Genomic DNA, 26,462 nt, shown 5'->3' with positions numbered 1-26,462 from the left:
CCAACTTTTAAGGGTAACAATATGGTTTTGTGCCTGAGTTCTTAACCTAAATCATTAGTTTAGTACTTTCTATAACGTATTATTAACTTTTTATCTCATAATTCTGTCCGAACCACTGAAATAGTTTTTACACATAGCTTATTTATATCATTAACTTAAATAAATACTGATTATTTTCGTGGCGTACTGAAATTTTCTTAGATAATGTATATATATAATGTCAATAAACTTGCATTCCCAAACATCTTTTTCGCATTAATATATAAAAGATCGTGTACAAACATTTAACTAAACACTTTAACAAAATGACTTATGTCGTTGCGCTTAACGTTTTTGCTTCAATATAAATATGTTCACCTCTGCGTTCGTCGTCACTATACTAAATATAATAGCTGATTTTTAAGGCAGAGGTGTAAAAGTATGTTATTAATTATCTTTTATTCAGCCCAACGTCAATCTTTCCCGGTATTAGGGCGCACATGTGACATATTAGCTGAATAAAGGGTAACTGGTGGTCTCTTACCCAGCCAATATACACCTCTTATAACTCCTGTTACCCCTTATAATTCCGTTAAATTGCTGCTACAACGCTCTTAAGTAGCTATGTGAACTTAAGGCTGCCTAATTTGTGCCCATTTAAGAGTTATAAAAGCTGAAAAGACGCTTATACAGCTCTTATGCAGCTTTTATATTCCAGCTTCAAGCGTATTCGTACTTCATTATGCGGCTTCTATACAGCTAATCTGTGCTACTTGGGAAGTAGGTACTAAATATGTTTTACCCCACCTGGTTTTGAATAAGTTTTTCACGTACATCCACACAATTAAGCATAATTACATTCAAACGGGAACATCATCTTTGTTTTCTGAATTTTTAATATTTGTACTTGTTTAGGAGAAGCAAAAATTATTCCGGCAAGTCTTGGAAGAGAAAGCGTCGGAGAGAAAGGTTAAAATCGCTCGCGGCCCTCTGCCACGCCGCGAACGTGACCGACTCGAGCTGGTGCAAGAACGATACATCGCCTCGCTCAAGGAGTGTGCTAGTAAAATACAACCACCTCCCATGATCAAATCATGGGAAAAAAGTATTATTAACCTCGTGCCGGCCAAACTACGTAACGCATTCCCCTCTTTCACAGAAGATCTAATCAATGAAAGCAAGTCCGAGTGGAACCGAGAACTTCATGATCACGGTGTGAAAACTGTTATTCGTGACGTGCCCGGCGTCTCACGCAAAAGGTATGAAGAACCACTATTTAAATTCAATGGTATTACCCCTAATTACGAAAAAATGCTCAATTTTCGTACAAAACTTCAAGCTGGCTCTCTAATTTTACATCCTTTTATACGACTTGTTGTTGAGTCATCAGAGAAAACTTTTCCGCCATACATCATATGTTTGAAAAAATACAGAGCTATGGGACCAATAGATTTAAATGAGTTTCGAGCAAAGATTATGGAAGAAATCAAGCGTGCAGATTATTTGGTATCCAGTACTTGGTACGCAATACTTGTAAATTGGTTGAAAAATCCGAGATGTCTACGGGGTATGCGGCCTAAGCGGATTCCAAAGTTTGTACGATGCGCTACAAAAATGATTTCAATGCAAATACAAGAACTAATGCGCAGATCTATAGACGCAATTATTAACGCCTTGAAGGATCCAGATTCCGTGCCCATTTTAAACTTGGCGCTAGATTTTGACGGAGAATTTGTCTATGACGAGACTCTGGAAACTGTCTATCAAACTTTTCATGACATAGTGGATGCAATATCAAATATGTCTCAGCGATTAATGCCAATCGAACAGTATCTTCGATTACCTTACGATTTAGATGCTTTACCGGTTCAATATAACCATTGGTTGCACTTTGATGGACATGACAGACTGCAAAAACAATTACATGTTGTATTTGATCCACTTGTTAAGTATTTAGAACAACTTCGTTTACAATATGACATGCTTTACGGTGCTCCAGCGAAAACAGCACTCTTAAAATTTATTAAAGATGCAATAACCTTCGAAGAATCTCGCAATAAGATATTGTACTTTCAGAGTATAGATTCAGATATTACTGCAGTATTAGAAAATGAATACTTTAATCCTTCCGTGGTATGTCAGCTAAGAATGATAGCAGGATTGAAAAGGAAGGCCTTAGAATTCATAAATGATATCATAGCAGGAATAGTGAAAACACATATGGCTGAGAATGACAGCATTTGTAATGAGTTTGAAATAATTAAAGCTAAAGCGCTTGCTGAACCTAAATCAGCGGCTGAATTAATAGAACAAGGTGTTTATATTTTATACGCTAAAACTGTATTAGTTGAACAGTTGAAAGAAAGGATATCAAGGCAAATAAATATTATTTCCAATCTTCTTGAAATGACATCTCTCTCGCCTGAACATGTAGCATCTAATACACGAACAGTTAATTGGTTAAAAGACATAAAACCTATATTCGACAGAAACGCTGCTGCATACGAAGAATTTAAAGGGGAAATGGAAGATAATCTACGACGTAAAGTAGAGTATATAAACAAAGAAGTAGCGGAAATGCTTCCTTACTTGGAGCAACTTGACAATATGGATGACATTGATCACACTTTAGAGTATCTTGAGTATTTACGCAAATTTGCCTATCGTTTGGCTGACTGTGATAAAATAGTTGAATGGATAAATCACGAAGAAAAAACATTTAAATTTCCAATTACAAATTTTGCTGACTTAGAAGAACTTAAAGACTACATATTGCCATTCTATAATCTTGTTCATCTTGCTCATAAGTGGAAACGTAGTTATTATACTTGGATGGACGGAGTATTTGAATATTTAGATCATGAACAAATTGAACAAGATCATGATTTTTACTACAAAGAATTTTTGAAGCTTTCTAAGGCATACCGAACAAAAATTAAACAACAGATCGCCGAGGGAAATGAAAGAAGATTTCAAGGATTACCTGATGATTTAGATGTGGAGAATGTTCCGGCTCCTATGAAACTTTGCGCTCAGGCGGTTGCTGAGCTCAAAGCGTGGCGTCCGAATGTACAAATGGCACATATAATGTGTAATCGAGCTTTAATGCAAAGACATTGGGATGAAATGTCGTCTATAGCTGGATTCGATCTGACCCCTACTGCAGGCACCACTTTAAGAAAAATAATAAATTTTAATCTTTGGGCTGAAATCGACGAATATGATATAATTAGTGTAGCTGCAACGAAAGAGCTGGCATTGATAACTAATCTAAATAAGATGATAGCCGAATGGACTGATATATGTTTTAAAACTAGCCCATACAAAGACACTGGTATTTATATATTATCTGGGCTTGATGACGTTCAAAGTGTTTTAGACGATCATATACTTAAAACGATAGGTATGAGAGGTTCTGCATTTGTCAAACCATTTGAAACCCAAGTACGCGCGTGGTACGAAAAGATTGTAAGAGTTAATGCAACTGTTGATGAATGGGGAAAGGTTCAAAGTCAATGGCTATACTTGTTACCCATATTTTCTTCAAAAGATATTGTAGCACAAATGCCGGAAGAAGGTGTCCTGTTCCTTGAAGTGAATAACATATATCGAAGATACATGGGGAGTGTTGCTAAGGATCCTCATGCTTTAGAAATCGCAGGAGGATTGGGCGTCTTAGAATCATTTAAACTCGCGTCCGCCATGTTAGAAAAGATTAACGACGGCGTTAACAATTATTTGGAAAAGAAACGACTTTATTTTCCGAGATTTTTCTTTTTATCGAATGATGAAATGTTAGAAATACTATCTGAAACAAAGAACCCACTCAAAGTACAGCCTCATTTAAAAAAATGCTTTGAAGGGATTAATAGATTATTTTTTGACCCAGTATTTAATATATCAGCCATGATATCAATGGAAGGAGAGCAAGTAGAGTTTCTTGAAACCATAAGTGTAGAAGCTGCAAGAGGTTCTGTAGAAAAGTGGCTTGTGCAAGTAGAAGAACAGATGCTTAAGGCTGTTAAAATGGAAACGGAGTTGTCCTATTACGAATATCCAACTTTAGGGCGTGTGGAATGGATACTATCGTGGGAAGGTATGGTGGTACTAGCTGTATCTCAAATTTACTGGGCAGTCGATGTTCATGAAGCTTTAGCTACGCATAAGCTACAAGAACTTGAAGCTTTTCATAAACATTTGAGTAAGCAACTGAATGAAACTGTTTCTGTGATTAGACGTACTGACTTGACAAAGCTTAACACTATTACTGTAAAAGCACTTATTGTAATAGATGTGCACGCAAAAGATGTAATCTTTGAACTTGTTGGTAAAAATGTTACAGAAGTGACTGATTTTCAGTGGTTGGCACAACTGCGTTATTACTGGGAAGAGGAGAAGGTATATGTTAAAATTATTAATGCTACTGTAAATTACGCTTACGAATATTTAGGGAACTCCGATAGGTTAGTAATAACTCCTTTGACGGATAGGTGCTATCGTACCCTGATTGGTGCGTACTACTTACACTTAAACGGAGCTCCTGAAGGTCCAGCCGGAACTGGAAAAACAGAAACTACAAAAGATTTGGCCAAAGCGCTTGCTGTTCAATGTGTAGTGTTCAATTGTTCTGATGGCTTAGATTATAAAGCTATGGGGAAATTCTTTAAAGGCTTAGCAGCATGTGGTGCATGGGTGTGCTTTGATGAATTTAATCGAATAGAAGTAGAAGTGTTATCTGTAATAGCTCAGCAAATTTTATGTATTGTTCGAGCAGTGAGAGCAAAGGTAGAAACATTTGACTTTGAAGGTACTACTTTGACATTAAACCCAGCTTGTTATGTGTGTATTACAATGAATCCTGGCTATGCGGGAAGATCAGAACTACCAGATAACCTGAAAGTACTATTTCGTACTGTAGCTATGATGGTTCCGGACTATGCAATGATAGGAGAAATATCTCTGTACTCGTTTGGATTTCTAGACGCACGAAATTTATCGGTAAAAATAGTTACAACATACAAACTTTGCTCTGAACAGCTGTCTTCTCAAAATCATTACGATTACGGAATGAGAGCAGTTAAAACCGTATTATCAGCTGCCGGAAATTTAAAAAGAAGTTTTCCACATGAAAATGAAAGTATATTACTCCTGAGATCAATAACAGATGTAAATTTACCAAAATTTTTATCGTTTGACGTACCTTTGTTTGAAGGCATTATTTCGGATCTTTTTCCAGGTATAACATTACCAAAACCCGACTATGAAGCTTTCTTGGACGCGTGTCGACATACATGCCAACTTAATAATCTACAACCCGAGGATTGCTTTTTATTAAAAATTATTCAAACTTATGAAATGATGATAGTCAGACACGGGTTCATGTTAGTCGGTGATCCTTTTTCTGGTAAATCAATGACTTTAAAAATATTGTCAGAGTCACTGACTTTAATGGAAGAAAGGAATAAACCGGGAGGCTGTGCATGCACCTACAAAGTCCTTAATCCTAAAGCTGTAACAATGGGACAACTGTACGGCGCATTTGACCCCATTTCATATGAATGGACAGATGGTATTGTAGCCACAATGTTCAGAAATTTTGCTTCTGAAGACACACCAGAAAGAAAATGGATTGTTTTTGATGGTCCCGTGGACGCTGTATGGATTGAAAATATGAATACTGTTCTGGATGATAATAAAAAACTGTGTTTGACTTCTGGCGAAGTTATGGCCATGTCAAACGTAATGTCAATGATATTTGAAGTAATGGATCTTTCACAGGCTTCTCCGGCTACAGTATCTAGATGCGGTATGATTTACATGGAATCTTCTTCACTAGGATTTGCACCATTTTATACATCTTGGTTAAACACGTTAAACCCTATATGGTATGATGAAAACGAACAATACATTCATGATATGTTGGAATGGCTGCTAGATCCACTTGTGTATTACGTTCGAAGAAATTGTGGTCAATTGGTAACAGCTGGAGAAGTTAATTTAGTAATAAGCACTCTTCGTCTCATTGAAATGCTTATGGATAACGCCATTGAAGGGGAAGAAGATACAAAATATACACGTTGTTGGTTTCTAGCCTCTCTGATGACTGCCTTGGTGTGGGGTGTGGGCGGAATATTAAATACGGATTCCCGTGAAAAATTTGACGATCTCGTTAAAGAGTATTTTAAAGGTGAAAAGGGAATACCACACAATATAGAACGTTTAGATGTTTCTATTCCTTCTGAGGGTATGATCATTGACCATTATTACATGTATAAGAGCAAAGGCTGTTGGAAGCCGTGGTCCGATTTTGTTAAAGCAGTTGTTGTTAAAGAACAAATTAATCTTTTACAAACTGTGATACCTACATTAGAGGCGGAGAAATTTATGTATTTATTAAAACTACATACAAAATTCAACCGACCTATAATGGTGATCGGACCAACCGGTACTGGGAAGAGTTTTTATGTCCAAAATTTTTTAATGACTAGAATCGACATGGAGAGATACACACCAGGTTTTATAACATTTACAACCACAACGTCAGCGAACCAAACACAAGAATTAGTGATTTCTAAATTAAACAAACGAAGAAAAAATATTTACGGTCCTCCAAAAGGAAAACTAGCCATTATATTTATAGATGATATGAATATGCCCGCTAAAGAGGTGTATGGTGCACAACCAGCTATTGAATTACTCAGACTTTATTTTGACCAAAAACATTGGTATGATTTAAAGACTACAGATAAATTGTATTTACTTGATACATTCTTCTATGGAGCCATCGGCCCCGTCGGTGGCAGCCGGCAGTTGATATATCCAAGAATGTTGCGTCATTACAATATTTATTCAATAAATGAGTTTTCTAAGGAGAGCATGACGAAAATATTTACTACTCTTTTACAAATTGGTTGGAAGAGAAACGGATTTGGCCAAGATACTCAACCAACAATAGTAAATATAATTACAGCTACAATGGAAATTTATGAGCAGGCTGGTCAGGGGTTACGACCAACGCCTGCTAAGTCCCATTATATATTCAATTTAAGGGATTTTTCAAGAGTCATTCAGGGTTGTAGTTTGTTAAGAAAGGAATCGGCAGAAAGTAAAAAAACTTTTGTACGAGTTTGGGTACATGAAATAATGCGTGTATTTTATGATAGACTTGTAGACGAAGAGGACCGCACTTGGTTTTATGACCTTTTAAAAAGATGTACCCGCGACTTCATGAAGGATACGTTTGAATCCGCATTGGATACGTATGCCAATGAGAAGGGTGAAGTGACGCAGGAGACCATCAAAACTATGATGTTTGGTTGTTACTTAGACTTGGACAGTAGTGAAGGCGAAAGGCGTTACGATGAGTTGCCTTCTAAGGCAGTGTTTCTAAACATTGCTGTAGCTATGTTAGTTGAATATAATAGTCTGCACAAAGCAAAAATGAACATTGTATTGTTCGATTATGCATTAGAACATTTGTCAAAAATATGTCGTCTGCTGTCTATGCCTTCAGGGAATGCTTTACTCGTTGGTGTAGGTGGTTCGGGTCGTCAGTCTCTGACACGACTAGCAGGTACAGTATTAGGTCAAAGTGTTTTTCAACCAGAAATCACTAAAGCTTACAGCGTTAAAGATTGGCAGGATGATGTGAAATTGGTCCTTCGAGAATCAGGTGGCCTTAATAAAGACACTACATTTTTGTTTACTGAGAGTCAAATAAAAGAAGAAGTTTTTATTCAAAACTTAGACAGTTTGTTAAATTCGGGTGAAGTTCCTAATTTATATGGTTTAGATGAGAAACAAGAAATTCTTGAGTTAGTGCGATTGGCAGCACAAGGCGGAAACAGAAATTTAGATATAGGACCTCTTGAAATTTTGGCTTTCTACATTGCAAGGTGTAAGGCAAAATTACATTGCGTATTATGCTTCAGTCCGATCGGTGGCGCGTTCCGATTAAGATTGAGGCTTTATCCATCATTGGTTAATTGTTGCACCATAGATTGGTATGACAGCTGGCCAGAAGATGCGTTAACAATGGTCGCTCAATATTATATGGTGAAAGTTAATGTACCTGATAAAGTAAAATTGGCTGCTGTTGTAGCATGTAAACAATTTCACGTGGACGCTCGCAAAGTATCTGCAGATTTCTATAGCCAATTTCGCAGAAAAACCTACATAACATCTGCTTCTTACTTGGATCTGATTAAGTCATTCACATCGTTAACTAACAAAAAACAGAGGGAACTAAAAACAGCTAAACTTAGATATATTAACGGGTTAGACAAACTTGGTCAAGCAGCTGAAGCTGTGGGTATCATGCAGCATGATTTAAATGAGCTTAAACCCAAACTCATTGTTATGGCTGAGAAATCTGTGAAAATGATGCAGGATATAGAAAAAGAAACAGAGATTGCTGACAAAGCCGCTGCACAGGTTAGAGAGGATCAAAAAGTTGCCAATGTACAAGCAGCAGCTGCAACAGAGTTGAAAAAAGATTGTGAAGCGGATTTAGCTCTAGCATTGCCTATCTTAGAAGATGCTGTGGCAGCTTTGAACACGCTAAAACCAGCAGATATAACTATAGTGAAATCAATGAAAAATCCTCCAGCCACTGTCAAGTTGGTCATGGCTGCAGTTTGTGTTATGAAAGGTATACCTCCAGATAAAATTCCGGATCCTGACCATCCAGGAAAAAAAATATTAGACTATTGGGGGCCGAGTAAAAGAATATTAGGCGACATGGGTTTCTTGGAATCTCTGAAAAATTACGACAAGGACAATATACCTATCGAAACAATGAAAAAAATTAGAAAAGAATATTTGCCCGATAAAAACTTTAAGCCCCATATAATTGCCAAAGCATCTGCTGCCGCTGAAGGATTGTGTAAATGGATTATCGCTATGGATATGTACGATGCAGTTGCCAAAGTGGTAGCTCCAAAAAAGGCTAAGTTAAACGCCGCGGAAAAAGAGTTCGCAGAAACTATGGCCTTATTGGAGGAAAAAAAGGCAATGGTTGCTCGCTTAGAAGCTAAACTAGCTGAGTTGAATGAGGCGTTAGCGGAAGCAAACACTCAAAAGAAAGCTCTTGAAGATGAAGTACAGCTATGTATAGATAAATTATGGAGAGCTGAAAAATTAATTGGTGGTTTAGGAGGAGAGAAAGTACGCTGGACCGCTGCTGCTGAGAATTTGCAATTATTATACGATAATTTAGCAGGAGACATATTGGTTTCATGTGGAATAATTGCTTATTTAGCCCCTTATACATTACCCGTGAGAACTGCTATTACAGAGCAGTGGCGCCAACTAGTAATAAAACTTGATATGCCACATTCTGAAACATATGTCCTTAAAGACGTCTTAGGTTCTGATATTAAAATACAGAATTGGTGCATTGCGGGGTTACCTAGAGATGTTTTTTCTATTGACAATGGCATTATACAAGACAATTCTATGAGATGGTCATTACTGGTAGACCCACAAGGGCAAGCAAATAAATGGATAAGAACAATGGAAAAATCTAATGATCTTCAACTTCTTAAGTTTACTGATGGCAATTATATGAAAGTCATTGAAACTTGCTTAGAGTATGGTAAACCTGCTTTAATTGATTGTATCTTAGAAGAGGTAGAGGCGCCATTAGACCCAGTGTTATTGAAAAATACTTATATCCAAGGAGGTAAAGAATTCATTGCACTTGGCGAGAACGTCATAGAGTATCATCCCAATTTTAGACTTTACATGACTACAAAACTACGAAACCCTCATTATCTTCCTGAAGTATTCAATAAAGTAACTTTAATTAATTTTGCTCTTACTAAGGACGGCTTAGAAGATCAATTACTCGGAATTGTAGTAGCTAAAGAGCGCCCTGACTTGCAAGAAAAACGTGAAAAGCTCATAGTTCAAAGCGCAGCTAATAAAGCCGCCCTCAAAGGTGTAGAAGATGATATTTTGCGCACCTTACAAGAATCTAAAGGCGACATTTTAGAGGATGAATCTGCTATAGAAGTTTTAGATTCGTCTAAATTACTGGCTATTGATATAATGAAAAAACAAGAGGCTAGCTTGGAAACTGAAATGGTTATAGAGAAGTTTCGACTTGGATATAGACCGATAGCTTCACATTCCGCAATATTGTATTATTGCGTCACAGAGCTGCCGAATGTAGATCCCATGTATCAATATTCATTGACGTGGTTTATAAGTCTTTACATTATATCGATAGAGAATGCCAATAAATCGAAAGATTTGGATAAGAGATTAAAATTTCTGAAGGACACATTTACCTATAATTTATATAGCAACGTATGTAGATCATTGTTCGATAAAGATAAACTTATGTTTTCTTTTATTATGTGCTCTAAAATGATGCTGGCTGCAGAGGAAATGCAATACGATGAATTAATTTTTTTAATAACTGGAGGGATTGCCGTCGAGAATCCTCTGGTAAAACCCAAAGACTGGATACCAGATAAAGCTTGGGATGAAATATGTAGACTTGATGACGTGCCAGCTTTTCAGGGAGTGAAAAAGGATTTTGTAAGTCAGCTAGATATATGGCAAGAATTTTATGATGATTTAAATCCACATAACAAACCTTTGCCTGGTAAGTGGGATAAATTGAGCCTTTTTCAAAAGCTCCTAATAGTAAGAGTATTAAGGCCTGATAAATTAACAATAGCAGTTGCTGAATTTGTAGAAAAGCAATTGGGTCGTAATTATATCACACCGCCGCCCTTCGACATTGGAAAATCTTTTGCAGACTCCAACTGCCTGGCCCCTTTAATATTCATCCTTTCACCGGGATCAGATCCCATGGGTGCACTTATAAAATATTGTGAAAAAATGGGTTACTCTGATAGGTTCAATTTTATATCATTAGGGCAAGGACAAGGGCCGATAGCTAAAGCAATGATAGAAAAAGCTCAATTAGAATCAGGTTGGGTATGTTTACAAAATTGCCACTTAGCTGTGTCTTGGCTACCTGTACTCGAAAAAATTATTGAAGGTTTTGACTTAACTAACACTGACCTTGGTTTTAGACTTTGGTTGACAAGCTACCCTACTGACAGATTTCCTCAATCTGTTTTACAAGTGGGTGTAAAGATGACCAACGAACCCCCGACTGGGCTTCAACATAATTTAAATCGGTCTTATATTTCGGAACCATTAAAAGAACCAGAATTCTATGAAGGTTGTCCGGGAAAAGATAAAACATTCAGCAAACTTTTGTATGGTATAAGTTTCTTTCATGCAGTGGTACAGGAGAGAAAAAAATTTGGTCCCCTAGGTTGGAATATTCAATATGGTTTTAACGATTCAGACTTTCAAATATCCGTTCTGCAGTTGCAATTGTTCTTAAATCAGTATGAAGAAATTCAGTATGTGGCCATAAAGTATTTAACAGGTGAATGCAATTATGGGGGTCGTGTCACCGATGATTGGGATAGACGGCTTATTATTACGATTTTGGACAACTACGTTAATCCAGGAGTTGTAAACGACCCTAACCATTCGTTCTGTGATATTGGACCACAGTACGGCCTCCCTCGCAGATGCGAGTACCAAGATTATTTAAAGCATATTGAATCCGTTCCTGTAAATCCGCCTCCAGAGGTTTACGGTCTGCATATGAATGCGGGAATAACTCGTGATTATGCTATATCTATGGCTCTAACTGGAGCGTTAGTACTCGTAGAAGGAACAGACAGTGGGGGCGAAGGTGGAAATACAGAAACGGTACTTGTACACATGGCAGGGGAAATATTGTCCAAACTTCCTGCGATTTTTGATGTAGAAATAGCTCAAATAAAATATCCCGTGGATTATAATGAATCTATGAATACAGTACTAGTGCAAGAAATGCAAAGGTTCAATAAACTACTTGCCGAAATACGGAGTTCTTTGCTAGACTTACAAAAAGCTGTTAAAGGTCTTATTGTGATGTCTCCGGCTTTAGATCTTCAAGCTAACGCGATGCTACTAGGTAAAATACCAAGTAACTGGATCAAAGTGTCATATCCTAGCCTGAAGCCCTTACCTAGTTACGTTACAGATTTTATAGAAAGATTGAACATGTTACAGACGTGGTACGACCAAGGCAAACCGCCTACGTTTTGGCTCTCAGGCTTTTATTTCACACAAGCTTTTCTAACTGGATCGGTCCAAAACTATGCTAGGTCTAAAAAGATACCAATAGATTTGCTAACGTTTGATTTCAATGTTCGTCGCGTAGATTACGAAACAGAAGCTGCTGAGTACGGAGTTTACGTAGAAGGTCTTTTCATGGATGGCGGCCGATGGGACAGAAAGGAATATGCAATAGCCGAACAGTTCCCAAAAATATTGAATGATAACATGCCCGCAATTTGGCTATATCCGATAGTAAAAGCAGAATTTCGCGAAGGCACAAGATACAAATGTCCTCTATATAAAACATTAGAGAGAAAAGGCGTTCTGGCGACCACCGGACATTCGTCCAATTTTGTGTTACCATTTTTCTTGCCTTCCAACATGCCGCCTGCACATTGGATCAAACGAAGTGTTGCCTTAATACTGCAGTTGGATAACTAGACAGTCTTTTAAAATAATGAACTAAGGTTATGATCAGGATTTAACGCTTTGGGCTTAGTTGTTGTAGCAGGCTAGAGTTAGGCCAAGATAACTCTGACGTGATTTTGATAGTGTGCGTGTGCTCTCAAAATCGTTGCAGACTTGTCTTGGTCTAACTCTATTAATTTGTTAACCCGTGCGAAAATTGTCGACAATTTTAATTGTGTAAGATAACTCTGCAGCTATTTTGATAGCGCAGACTGTGCAAGTGTTATTTACCTATAAGTATGTCACTAGCGACCCGCCCGGCTTCGCACGGGTTAACAAATTAATAGAGTTAGACCAAGACAAGTCTGCAACGATTTTGAGAGCACACGCACACTATCAAAATCCAGACGGGATCCCGTCTGGACTGGACTTAATACTCGCTCTAGGATTGCTCTAGGTTAGTTTTAACCTTCTAAATAAACTATTATATTATAAAATTTACATTAAATATTAATAACGTAACTACACGAACAGTACTTTAAGTACCTAGTATGTAATGTGTTACTTTTATTATTTGTAATTCTTGTCTTATTTTGTTGATAAATAATAAATAAATCATGGTTATAGAATGATGGCTGTAATTTTTACATTTACAAATTGAAATAAAATAAGTAGGTATAACTATAATATTATTATTCACTTTTGCTCGTTATTATTGCCATTGACTTGTTCTTTTTGCTTTAGAAGTTCTCGTCGGATGTCTTCGGTTTCAACAAGTTTTCTTCTTAATTTCAGCATTATTGCGGTATTTCGTTTCTGGAATTTAGTATTGTTTGATTAAGAGGAAAGGGGACGGCCACTTCTCCATAAAAATATTAAGAACGGGTCACTCACGTATTTTAAGTCGAAAAACGCTCGACATGTTTCACTCCGTACCGAGGAGTGTCATCAGGTGCTTGCGTTTACGGCCGCCACCTGCGCCTGCGCCGAGTCATCGGGCGCGGAGGGCTGCGGCCCGCAGTCTGCACTGCGCCGGTCCGTCACCATAAACGCAAGCTCCTGATGACACTCCTCGGTACGGAGTGAAACATGTCGAGCGTTTTTCGACTTAAAATACGTGAGTGACCCGTTCTTAATATATTTAATATGTACGGGAAGCTGTTCTACCTCGGACAGTTTTTTCTTTTATGAATTTTAGAAAAAAACCTAAAGGCTGCAGAATTATTGTTTATCCGAATATTATAAGATACATTAATAAACTATCTAATACGATATAAATTTTAAAGATTAGTTTATTTATTTTGATGGGATAGATACGTTGACGAAAAAAAAATGGAAGTGTCCAAGGAACAACACTCCTGATGTACCTTGGTCATTTCCCGTTGTACCACGGACATGATAATTTTAACTAATACATTTATAATATATCATAGAAATAATATTTATATATGAAATCACAGATATTTTTAGCATATTTACGCCATTGAATTTTTATTTTTGCCTAAAACATTTTAGGCATCCTTTCTAAGATCGATTGCTTAACGCAGATAAATAATAATTAGACTTAATAATAATTAGAAATACGGCAAATATTAAACCTTAAGTTTAAAACAAATATTTACAGTAGTAGCAAGTACGGGCCAAGGTACAACATATTCTCGGTGTCAGAGGTACAACAAAGCAACTTTTTGGACAAGTAAGCTTCGTAATAGCGCTTCCAATTGAGATTAGACTGAAATGATCCTAGCTACCATCGAGTAGCTAATTAACTTAACTTTAAACTTATTATATTAAGTCTTATTATCTAGTAGCAAAACATGAAATAATCATCCTTGATGTAAAGTTCAAATACTGACTTTTCATAACACAAAATATATATTTTAATTTTTTTCTTGAGTTACCGGCCGCTCTCAAGTTTCGCTGATAGCTTGTTTTTTATACTTAATAATAACGTTTCAAATAATATTAATGAAATATTTCAATAACCGTGACAATGTGGAAATATTGCCATCTGTCCGAGGTAAAACTATGTCCAAGGTACAACAGTTTCCCCTATGTGTCTCACGGAAGTTTTATTATTAAAAGTTTTTGTCAAAAATTTCATTTTTGGTACTGTACTTTTCTTACGACAGACAACTAATACTCATCGAGACAATTCTAAAAACCCCTAACACAATTAGGTTGCGTTGTTTCATCACAGAGTTCCTATGGCCACCTCCTGTCTCCATCCTCAGATCAGCTCAATGGTGCCATAATATTGGATTGTCATCCGATTTATACATGCATGCAAAGTTTCAGCTCAATCGGAAACCGGGAAGTGGATCCAATTTAACTTGCAAGATTTGATTACAGACAGACAACGGGACAGGTGAAACTAAATAAAAGCTTGTAATAAAATAAAAAGTAGTCCCCATTTTCCCCTCTGGATATTGACGTAATGGAAAATATTATTATTAGGGCGAGCGAAGCGAGCCCTATCACTATTCGACAAACTATGCATTCTTGTGGTACACTTTACGGAAAAACTATCGCACTTATAGGTTTGAAATTTAACATAGTAATTTAATTTCATGTCTAGATGTGTTATCAAACATAAAAATATCATTTTATAAACCTAAAAAAATAAAATAAAGGAATAACACTTTGTACTACTACTAGCGCCATCTCTTAGAAAAATTAATAATTAAAATTCGTGCTGCGTTAAGTTAAGTTTAAGTTCGGTTTAAGTTATGAAATATTAAAATTTCCGAAAGCAATCTACCGGCGTCTCTCTTATATTAGGTATATAGTAGCTGTGGGTAGGTTCAGGGGCGTATTTACCCTAGGGCCATCCGGGCCATGGCCCGGGGCGCCAATCCGCTAGGGGCGGCAGGGGCGGCAACGCCGCCCCTGGCCGATGGCATTTTGTTTCGGTTTTGGCGCCATTCAACCAACTTTTCACTTTTTAATTTCTTACTTATTATTTTTTTGTTGTCAATCACAATAATAACATTAAAAAAAACCGGCCAAGTGCGAGTCGGACTCGCACACGAAGGGTTCCGTACCATTATCTATAAAAACGGTCACCCATCCAAGTACTGACCCCGCCCGACGTTGCTTAACTTCGGTCAAAAATCACGTTTGTTGTATGGGAGCCCCACTTAAATCTTTATTTTATTCTGTATTTAGTATTTGTTGTTATAGCGGCAACAGAAATACATTATCTGTGAAAATTTCAACTGGCGTTTGCAATAACTTTCCACGCAACAACGTTTCACGTAAACCACTGCGGCTGATTCTCTGATACAGCCTATCCCCATTTTTAGGGTTCCGTACCCAAAGGGTAAACGGGACCCTATTACTAAGACTCCGCTGTCCGACCGTCCATCCGTCCGTCCGTCTGTCTGTCACCAGGCTGTATCTCATGAACCGTGATAGCTAGGCAGTTGAAAGTTTAAGTGGGGCTCCCATACAACAAACGTGATTTTTTTGCCGTTTTATGCGTAATGGTACGGAACCCTTCGTGCGCGAGTCCGACTCGCACTTGGCCGGTTTTTTTCCTTAACTTCTGGGGCGGCGAAACTTATTGGCCCGGGGCGCCCAATTTCAAAATACGCCCCTGGGTAGGTTACCTTTAATACGACACAGGCCTGCTCAATGGCATGGCGTTCAGCGTCCAGCACGGCAGCCTCCCGCGCGCGCTGGTCGTTCCTCGCGGCCACAATCTTTAGCTTTTGACGCTCCGACTCCAACTCTTCGGCTTCCTTCTCCCTCAACTCTTTCTCTCGTACTTCAGACAGCGCACGTTCTAAGATATTGCATATTGGGTAAGTTAATGTTAAACACTGATTTAAACTTTCACGATTTTTACTCATTATTACCTATTACTACAAAGGGAGTTTTGAAGAGAATTTACTATAGCTCAAGAAAATTAAAAAATCAGCGGAAATAATTCGTGGTTTTGAAAATTGGTACAGTTATACCTTGTGGTGTCCAGATAAACATACGTATACAGTCCTCTAGGGTAGGGGGTAGGATATGATTAGACCTAATCTGAATTCTTGCATATTACAGATAACGAAAATTTCGATTTTCACGGTACACCCTGTTTCTATAAGACGTGTCTGTTATTATAAGACGTTTTAGGATGGCTGGCTTTGCGCCGCAGTGGTCTGCTGACTTCGGATAGTAGGTGCAGTGCATTTCCTAATTTTAGCTTCGCCCATTGACGTATATCTCAGGACGGGCTTTACGGGCACTAAAAATGGTACTAGTTCAGCGGTGTCACTCACGAATTCGAGCCAATCGTGCAGTCGGACGCAACTAGTTGCGACCAATCGCGCGCGTGATGCGAACTCATCAATCAATCGCGTTGTAGCGGTGTCACACCGCCGTACTGGCCCCGTACATGCCCCATTCTTAAGGCCAGTCCTGAGATATACGTCAATGGCTACGCCTGTGCCAAATGAATATCTACTTAGAAATAAATTTAAACGCAATATTATTAGGTACTTAATATTAAATCAAAGCGACCTACCCTTATCAAACAAGACATAATATCCTTCTCGGTGAGCATTCAAATGCTCTACGTGACTGCTGACCTTACTTGTTTCTGAACTTGTACAAATTTCTATCATAGCTATTTGGTGGCGTGCGTTGGATATCTGCGATTTTGATTCCTAAGTAGATAACAGAAGAATAGACATGGTAAACTAAAAGAACGCTTCTATGTTTAATTAATTACCTAGTCAATATCTCCCAGGTGGTCGATTTCATTTTCATCTTTTACAAGTTGACACACTTACCTCTAACTGTCCAATAAAAAACTCTAATTCAGATTTAATTGCAGCAAGTTCTTCAGAAAGACTACTGCCCGTTATGCGAAGTTTACCTACGTCTCTTTCTGTATTCATCTTTTGTTTTGTTACTGAAAATATGTTGAACGTTTTATTTTCACAATGAACTGTATTCAGTAAATATGTTAGGGATCTAAGGTAATAGTATATAATTAATAATAACCTGATGTTAGTTTATTTTTCAGAATACCGATTTTGTCATTCATATTTTGTGTAATTTTATATTTTCTTTAAACGTTCACAAAATAAAATCTCGACTCGACCAGAGAGACTCGACGAGAGATAGTACCTACCATTTGCCTTCCAACTACCATAAACCATGAACAAAAATTTAAATTTGGCGCCATTAAAAAAAAAATAACGCTACCACAGAATAAATAATAGTACTACTGTACAGAATGACACTTCCTACAAAACCGAAGTTTGACAGCGATTCAGAGACGAATCATGCTGTCCCTTTCTAATGTATGGCACTATCCCTTTCGGCTATTTAGGGCAAGCCCCCTACTCTGTCTGTTCTCTTTGACGGCGCAGCAACTAGTATCATTTCTCTCTCCTTGCTCTTTTAAACATGCCGTTTGTCAAAAAAGGACAACCATACTGTTGACAAGATGGACTTCAAATCCAAGTGTCCCCTTTTTAGGTGACCCAGGTTGTGCATGTGTGCGTAAAAACGTATATGTGTGCTCTTTTAGGGATGTGAAAAGTCGATTTTAATCATGTTATATATCGATAAACGCTACACAGCGGAACGAAATAGCGATTAACTGAAGCTTCAATATCTTCGTTAAACATAAATATAATTGAAATGCTAATGGATAATGAATATATTATAATGTAATAAAATAATTCAATTATTGCAGAACACCTATTTTAGTAGGTATTTATGTATTTTAATTAAAGATCTGAACTTTCCCTTGGTTCTCTCCTGGGGCGTGACTATAAAATTGTGATCTGATAACCACAATAAAGAATAAAAGCGTTTTTGTTCATTTTAGGTATCGTTAAACCATTGAAGTCAAATTAAAATTGCAAGAAATGTCGATAGTTTACCGATATGACTTTATCGACATGGCTACAGCAAAGTGGGCCGCTTTGTTAATCGTACACTAAACAAAAAGTGGTCCCACTGACAGCTCGCTTGGAAGGTATCTGAAATTTTCAAAATTCAAGTCATTATTTTATCTGGGGTCGTGCATGCAAAGGGACATACCGTGGTGCGGTGTGGCCATAGATTTATAATATACAGGATGATTCATGAGACGTGAGCAGGACTAATCCTGCACACTCGGTAACTAATAATTGATCGATCACCGTCGTATTTAGGAGAAATAACAACACTTTTTTCTATTTTTTAACTTTTTGGTGAGGGCAAATTTAATTCCCAACAATCATGGTCACCCTACAGGACCTAATTAATAAACACTCTACCTCTTTAACCGTAATGGCATTTTTATTACGAAGAAAATAAACTGTCAAACTTGAGTGAGATACGAGTTTTCAGAAGTAACCAGACCGTGATGACAGTAATGACATTCAATTTGACACAGAATATCGGTAGTTTAGTATTCTAATTTCAGGGTGACCATGCATGTCGTAAAAAAAATAATAAGTAACTTTTTTTTCAGCACGACTAGAAAATTAACGTTAACCTCACTAATACTGATACGAAACAGTTGCTTATAATTAACGATATGCGCAGTGTTAGTCCTGCTCACGTCTCCTGAATCATCCTGTATAGAGATACCGTCTCAGCGAGCTATCACTGTTGCCACTTTTGTTTAGTGTACGATTAACAATTTAACACCACCTTGCTGTAGCCATGTCGATAAAGTCATATCGATAAACTATCGACATTTCTTGCAATTTTAATTTTACTTCAAAGGTTTAACGATACCTAAAATGAACAAAAACGCTTTTATTCTCTATTGTGGTTATCAGATCACAATTTTATCGTCACGCCCCAGCAGGGAACCAAGGGAAAGTTCAGATATTTAATTAAAATACATAAATACCTACTAAAATATGTGTTCCGCAATAATTTAATTATTTTATTATATTTATTATTCATTAGCATTTCAATTGTGTTTATGTTTAACGAAGATATTGAAGCTTCAATTAATAGCTATTTCGTTCCGCTGTGTAGCGTTTATCGATATATAACATGATTAAAATCGACTTTTTACATCCCTAAAAGAGCACACATACACAACCTGGATGCACCAAAAAAGGCAACACTTTGATTTGAAGTTCATCTTGTCAACAGTATGGTTGTCCTTTTTTGACAAAGGGCATTTTTAAAAGAGCGAGGAGAGAGAAATGATACTAGTTGCTGCGCCGTCAAAGAGAACAGAAAACGTTGGGGCCTTGGGTGTGGCACACGTATCGATAGTGTAAGATAGTGTATGTACCATAGATATAATATACTTAAAGATTACGTCATTACGTAACGACTTTTGTTTAGTGTACGATTTTAGGCCCCATTCGCAGGACAGCTTAAAATGCGTTGCGTTAAAACCCGACGTTGGCGCTTTTTTACCGTTTCTAATATTTGTGTTCATATGAACGCTTAACAATCACTTGTGAGTCGTACTGCCACGTACGCATCTCAGCAAAGCCATACTTTATTTGCTATTACGACGTATTATTTGAATATAGCTTGAATATTTCAGGAATTAGTAAGCATAAGTTGACATTTTTAAGGTGAAACTAATAATAAATTTGACGTTTGACACCAAAAATTGACACTTGACAGCCAACTGACAGCAGCGCCGGCGCTTTTTTAACGCTTGTGAGAACAACTACACGGAGTTCCGTATGATTAATTCAATTACCGGCCAACGCTTAACGCCGAAAATCGAACAGTGCTCGATAAAAAAGCGCCGCGCTTAAAAACCGCCTTCGTGTGAATACATACATGGTTATCCATTTGTGTCATTCAAACGCTTTTTTAACGCGCATCGAAAAAGCTGCCGTGCGAACGGGGCCTAACAATGTGGAACCACCTTGCTGTAGCCATGTCATATCGATAAACTATCGACATTTCTTGCAATTTTAATTTTACTTCAAAGGTTTAACGATACCTAAAATGAACAAAAACGCTTTTATTCTTTATCCTCCTGCCGCCCAGATTTTTTTCGTCCAAGATGGGATACAAGCCCAGAGGCCTGTTTTTAGGTTCACATGGTTCCGGCCCAAGACTTCGACGTATGATTTACATTGTCATAGCATTGTATTATGGATGTGAGATTTTTTAAGCATCATAAGGGGTATCAGTAGATGGTTAAGAAACAAAAGAAACACGATATTCGATGTCTTTTTTATAGGACTCTGGGCCGCTACCTCAACAAAGTTGTTTTTCTTAGATTGTGTATTTCTGGATTTATTCAAATAATTAATGTACCATTACTTTGATTTACCCCGCTTCTGTGACATATTTTTTTAATATATCAGAATTAAATAACGCATTTCATGTAAAATATTAAGACAAAAAATTTTTACCTACCATTGCCACTGCTAACAATAATATTAGCCACAAGCAGCATATTATCTTACTTTGACTATTGGATTATAAAAATACAGTGTATATTCAATTCTACACAAGCGGTGGAAAACTTATAAACCGGGAAAATTACCTAACTAATAGGCACTGAACATGTCGATTTTTTCTATAAAAATAGAGTAACCGCCCGCAGACCTATTAAAATCATATAGCTACTAATTACTACCATCTTATTTGAATTAATGATTTTTTAAATATTTTTGCAAAAATAACTATAAAGATTTTCAAAAAGACATTAAAAATGCAATACTTTATTAAACGCAAATTTTAATCGTTATACTAACAGCATATCCAAAGCAAACCAACCCAATATAGCGGTTAAAGCCCGTAGACCTATAAAAAAACTTAAATATATTACATGCCTTTTTTTTTTTTTTTTTTTTTTTTTATTGGAAAAAGGTAAACATTTGACCACAATCTCACCTGATGGTAAGTGCCGATGCAGTCTAGGATGGAACATGCTTACCTAAAAGATGTCTATTCACTCTCGATTTAAAGAGATCCAAGTTATAGTGGACTGGGAATAGATTTGCAGGAAGTGAATTCCACTCCTTAGCCGTTCGCATGATAAAGCTGGATGCATAGCGCTTAGTTCTAATCAGCGGCAGAGTAACGACGTAAGGGTGAAACGCAAGTCCGCGTCTAGTCCCACGGTGGCAGAACGGAGATGGGGGGATTAGATTATGTAATCCCATCGCACACTCCCCGAAATGTATCCTGTAGATTACCGATAAACAAGCTACCTTTCTACGGTGTTCAAGGCTCTGCAGTCTAGCCTCTACCAATCCCGCATCTCCAATAAGCTTCCTAGCGCGTTTGTCTATGGAATCTAAGGCGGCTAGCTGATACTTGGCGGATCCATCCCAAAGGTGGCTGCAGTACTCCATACACGACCGGACTTGAGCTACGTAAAGCTGAAGGAGCTGCCCTGGTGTGAAGAACCGCTTGACCTTAGCGAGGACGCCTAATCGTCTAGCTGCAGATTTGGCCAGAGATTCAATATACGCCCCAAAGTTCAGGTTAGACGAGATACTCGTGCCAAGTAGCTGAAGATGGTTGGATATCGGTACGGATACATCCCGGAAAGTCGGAGTCAGGCCGAATGGACTCCGTTTGGCAGAGAACAGACACGCCTGCGTTTTGGTAGCGTTGAATTTGACCAGGTTTGCGTTACCCCAATCGGACACTGCCTTAAGTGCCAAATTCAGACGGTCTACCATAGCTCGTCGACAAGACTGTACCTCCTCTTTTTTGGCCCGAGCATTGGAGAAATATCTGTCCACGACAGTGCTATCGTCGGCATAGCCAAAAGTATCTGGGACTAGCATATCGTTGATATGTAGCAGAAATAAAGTCGCGGACAGAACAGAGCCCTGAGGAACGCCGGCATTAATAGTCCATTGGTCAGATGTGTAGCCATCTAACACCACCCGAATGGAACGTTCGCTCAGGAAATTCTCAATCCAGTTGCACAGACCAACTGGTAACCCATATGCTGGAAGCTTGCTCACCAAACTTGCGTGCCAGACCCGGTCGAATGCCTTAGAGACATCGAGAGATACCGCAAGGGCTTCACCGTGCCTCTCAATTGCCTCGCTCGAAAGGTGAGTAGCATGCACCAGAAGATCTCCAGTCGAACGACCCCCGCGGAAGCCATACTGAGAGTCGCTGAGTAAATCGTTATCCTCTAGGTATGATAGGAGCCGCTTGTTCAGTACACGCTCCATAATCTTGCAGAGTATGGAGGTGACTGAGATTGGACGGTAGTTGGCTGGGTCTGAACGACTACCTTTTTTGGGCACAGGTTGCACGTTTGCAAGCTTCCAACACGAGGGCACTACTCCAGTTTCAAGCGACAGACGGTACAAGCGTGTTAAGATTGGAGACAACTCGGCTGCACAGTTCCGCAAGACAATTACAGGGATTCCGTCGGGACCGCTGGCTTTATGCACGTCTAACGTTCGCAGTATTTTAAGGACTTCCTTTTGATGTATACGAACATCTCTCATGGAGCTATTCACTTGAGGAAGCACGGGTGGAAGTTTACCGGTTGAGTCTAAACGTGAATTTTCAGCGAAAAGAGAAGCGAACAGGTCAGCCTTCTCTTTGGCTGTATGTGCCAGCGTTCCGTCAGGTTTGACCAGAGGGGGCAGTGACGGGCGGCAGAAGTTTCCTTCGACCGCTTTCGCTAGGGACCAGAACGCTTTACTTCCCGGAGGATACGAGGCTAGCTTGGTCCCAGTACGACGGACATGATCAAACCTGGCCTTGCGAAACTGCTTCTTGCAGGACTTGGCGGCTTTATTGAACCTCTTCTTCAGGTCACGTGTGTTCGGAGCCCTGCGTGTACGAGCATCAGCCCATTCCCGGTAAGCCGACCGCTTAAGCGCCTCAGCACGATCACAGTCAGCATTGTACGGTTGTACCACGGGCGAGCTTTGTGGCCGGTCGAAACAACAGAGTAGGGAATAAAATACTCCATACCCTGACGAATGACATTGGTTACTTCGGTAGCGCAGGCCGACGAATCATCCGAAGAGAAGCAGGCAGGGCGCCAAGGATATGATGCAAAGAAATGCCGCATCTCATCCCGGTCTGCTAACTTGTATCGCCACACCCGTCTTTCACCGCTAGGGCCCTGATCGGGTGGGGAAAAAACAGATACAGCTTTCACCAGACAGTGATCGGAAGTTCCTAGTGGAGCATCCACCACTACAGAGTATTGGTCTGGGTTGGTGGTTAGCAGAAGGTCCAAACAGTTGGCTGTGTGAGACTCTACATCAGGTACCCTAGTGGCACATCCAACAAGCTGTGAGAGGTCTAGTAAAAGTGCAAATTTATGAGCCTCTCGCCCTGCGTGGTCAGTCATTTGATACGGGAATAGCCACTCCTGGTGATGCGCGTTAAAATCCCCAACGATTGCCAACTCAGCTGAAGGGTACCTTTGGCGAGCCTCATCGGCAGCCTCACTAAGGTAATTAAACAACCTTGTTGTCTCTGAGTCTCCACTATGCGATCGGTAGACACAGGCGTAGATAATTTGAGCTACGCCGGTATCGACCCAAGCCCACAAGACAGAAAAATTGGATACTTCAAGATTTTTAAGACGCTTAGGCAGATGTCATCTCGAGCATATACACACACTCCTGCACGCGATAGGAACCTGTGCTCCAGAGTGTAACCTGGGTAGTTGAGGTATGACGAGTCGACTGGACATCTGATTTGCGTTTCGGTGAGGTGTCAGTCTCTAGGTGATGGTGGACTGCATCGATATTGGAGTGCAGACCTCGAATATTAGAGAGATGCACTTTAAATGGGAGGGAGTGCAACCGCTGTTTAACTCTATTTTTCTTAGTTTTGCTTTGCATTTTTGTTAGAGGGATGAAGAAGAAGAGCGAATAGACGAGGGAATGCAAGTTAAGCGAGGTAACTCAGCCATCAGAACTCAAACACAAACTCACGTGTGCCACACTTAAAGAAATCTAGGTTGGAGACTGCGGGGACGCCCGAACCCCCCTGAAATGGCCACCTGGCCCTCCCATCCGGTCGCCAACCGGCAAGGTGGAGCCGTTTCAGGATTTTTCGCTAGTTGGCGGGGCAGCCTTTCACGGGTGGCTCTCCCGCTACTTGGGCCCCCTACTACCTGCGGTCGGCCAGCGGTGCACCGTGCTTCGGATCCCGCTAACCTCCAGAACTAGACGCTCGGTGTGGCACGCACCAGTAGTGCCACTGTAGTTAGGCCAGAAACTACTGCTTAGACACATCACCTCAGCAGCTATCAACAGACTTCATGACGGAACACGGTGACCCATTATGGCGCCATGACTTAGTCTGAGGGGTGGTTACCAGCTACGGCATAAGCCTACCACCGGTAAGATTGTCACTCGATTAGCACCACCCAGGGGTCACTTGTAGGGATTCGTATAAATTATGGGTAATCTCCTACGGAAGTGAGTGACACAACCCCCAAAAAACTTTTTATATGTCTTCCAATTGTTAATTGTTGTATTTACATGAATATTGATCAAAAGTAAAAAATAAATGTGGTAAAACAAAGACGAACATATTAGACATCATTTACAATGAAAATACACAAGGAATCTACCGAGATAGCCAAGAATATCTTCGTTTAACTTATCACTTACTCGACCCCTTGTCATTGTTTTGGATATTACTTCAAAACTGACAGATCATGTTACACAGATTGACATCTATTGGCAACGTCAAATATGACGTATTCTTTCAGAAATGATCTGAATTCAATACGTACTAAATTTGAATTTTTATGACAGGTTAAAGTAGCAGACCTTTTAAAAGGCCATTGGGCGCGTATAAGTTAAAAGTGTAATTATGCTTGGGTCGGAACCACTACTCAGTCGGAGACCTTTTAATAGGTCTTTGGGCGGCAGGGATATTGTGGTTAGCAGATCACAATTTTATCGTCACGCCCCAGCAGGGAACCAAGGGAAAGTTCAGATATTTAATTAAAATACATAAATACCTACTAAAATATGTGTTCCGCAATAATTGAATTATTTTATTATATTATAATATATTCATTATCCATTAGCATTTCAATAAAATTATGTTTATGTTTTAACGAAGATATTGACGCTTCAAATAATAATAGCTATTTCGTTTCGCTGTGTAGCGTTTATCGATATATAACATGATTAAAATCGACTTTTCACATCCCTAAAAGAGCACACATATACATTTTTACGCACACAACTTGGTTCCACCTAAAACGGTACACCTTGATTTGAAGTCCATCTTGTCAACAGTATGGTTGTCCTTTTTTGACAAACGGCATTTTTAAAAGAGCGAGGAGAGAGAAATGATACTAGTTGCTGCGCCGTCAAAGAGAACAGACAACGTTGGGGCCTTGGTATGTGCGTACTACGCCGGACGCAGCTATAAGAGCGAGAAAGAGATATTTTGACCCATAGATATATGATATACTTAGATGACGCCTCAGCGAGCTGTCACTGTTGCCACTTTTGTTTAGTGTACGATTAACAATTTAACACCACCTTGCTGTAGTCATGTCGACAAAGTCATATCGATAAACTATCGACATTTCTTGCAATTTTAATTTTACTTCAAAGGTTTAACGATACCTAAAATGAACAAAAACGCTTTTATTCTTTATTGTGGTTATCAGATCATAATTCAGATATTTAATTAAAATACATAAATACCTACTAAAATATGTGTTTCCCCTCTGTCGAAAATAGGCGGCCAATGGTCAACCATATGTATGGACTGACGTTTATCTGACATGACGTACCTATACATTTGATGTGCCCCTCCCCCGCAAAAAACGGCAGACTATTTTGTACCGAAAATTTTAGACATGGCGTCTCCGTTGGTTATATCCTCTAAGATCATTAGCATTTCAATTATGTTTATGTTTAACGAAGATATTGAAGCTTCAATTAATAGCTATTTCGTTCCGCTGTGTAGCGTTTATCGATATATATCATGATTAAAATCGACTTTTCACATCCCTAAAAGAGCTCACATACACGTTTTTACGT

General features: G+C 38.8%; 2 protein-coding genes across 2 annotated transcripts in view; one reads left to right on the top strand and one right to left on the bottom strand.

The window, feature by feature from the left end:
- LOC134798227 (dynein axonemal heavy chain 12-like) overlaps window positions 1-12,575 on the top strand; it is a 28,398-nt gene extending 15,823 nt beyond the window's left edge. The window contains exon 2 of the mRNA XM_063770600.1: window positions 895-12,575. Within this exon, the coding sequence (XP_063626670.1) occupies window positions 895-12,558 (11,664 nt within the window). The 3' untranslated portion in view covers window positions 12,559-12,575. The remainder of the gene's footprint in view (window positions 1-894) is intronic.
- Window positions 12,576-13,195: 620 nt separating this feature from the next.
- On the bottom strand, window positions 13,196-17,437 carry LOC134797872 (uncharacterized). Its single transcript, XM_063770223.1, has 4 exons — window positions 17,310-17,437; window positions 17,042-17,183; window positions 16,137-16,312; window positions 13,196-13,341 (listed from the first exon to the last, which is right to left on the bottom strand). Exons 1-4 carry the CDS (start codon window positions 17,415-17,417, stop codon window positions 13,222-13,224), a joined length of 546 nt encoding a protein of 181 aa, XP_063626293.1. The 5' UTR covers window positions 17,418-17,437; the 3' UTR covers window positions 13,196-13,221.
- Window positions 17,438-26,462: the final 9,025 nt, after the last annotated feature.

Source organism: Cydia splendana, chromosome 16 (genome assembly GCF_910591565.1).
Source record: "Cydia splendana chromosome 16, ilCydSple1.2, whole genome shotgun sequence".
NCBI lineage: Eukaryota > Metazoa > Arthropoda > Insecta > Lepidoptera > Tortricidae > Cydia > Cydia splendana.
The sequence above is the reverse complement of the archived record's forward strand: the minus strand, read 5'-3'. Positions and strand labels throughout refer to the sequence as shown.

Coding starts and splice junctions, on each gene's coding strand:
- LOC134797872 (XM_063770223.1), bottom strand. CDS start 17,417: ATGAATACAGAAAGAGACGTAGGTAAACTTCGCATAACGGGCAGTAGT. Junction 17,184..17,309: donor TTTTTATTGGACAGTTAGAG/GTAAGTGTGTCA, acceptor TTATCTACTTAG/GAATCAAAATCGCAGATATC. Junction 13,342..16,136: donor AGGCCTGTGTCGTATTAAAG/GTAACCTACCCA, acceptor ACTAAATTCCAG/AAACGAAATACCGCAATAAT.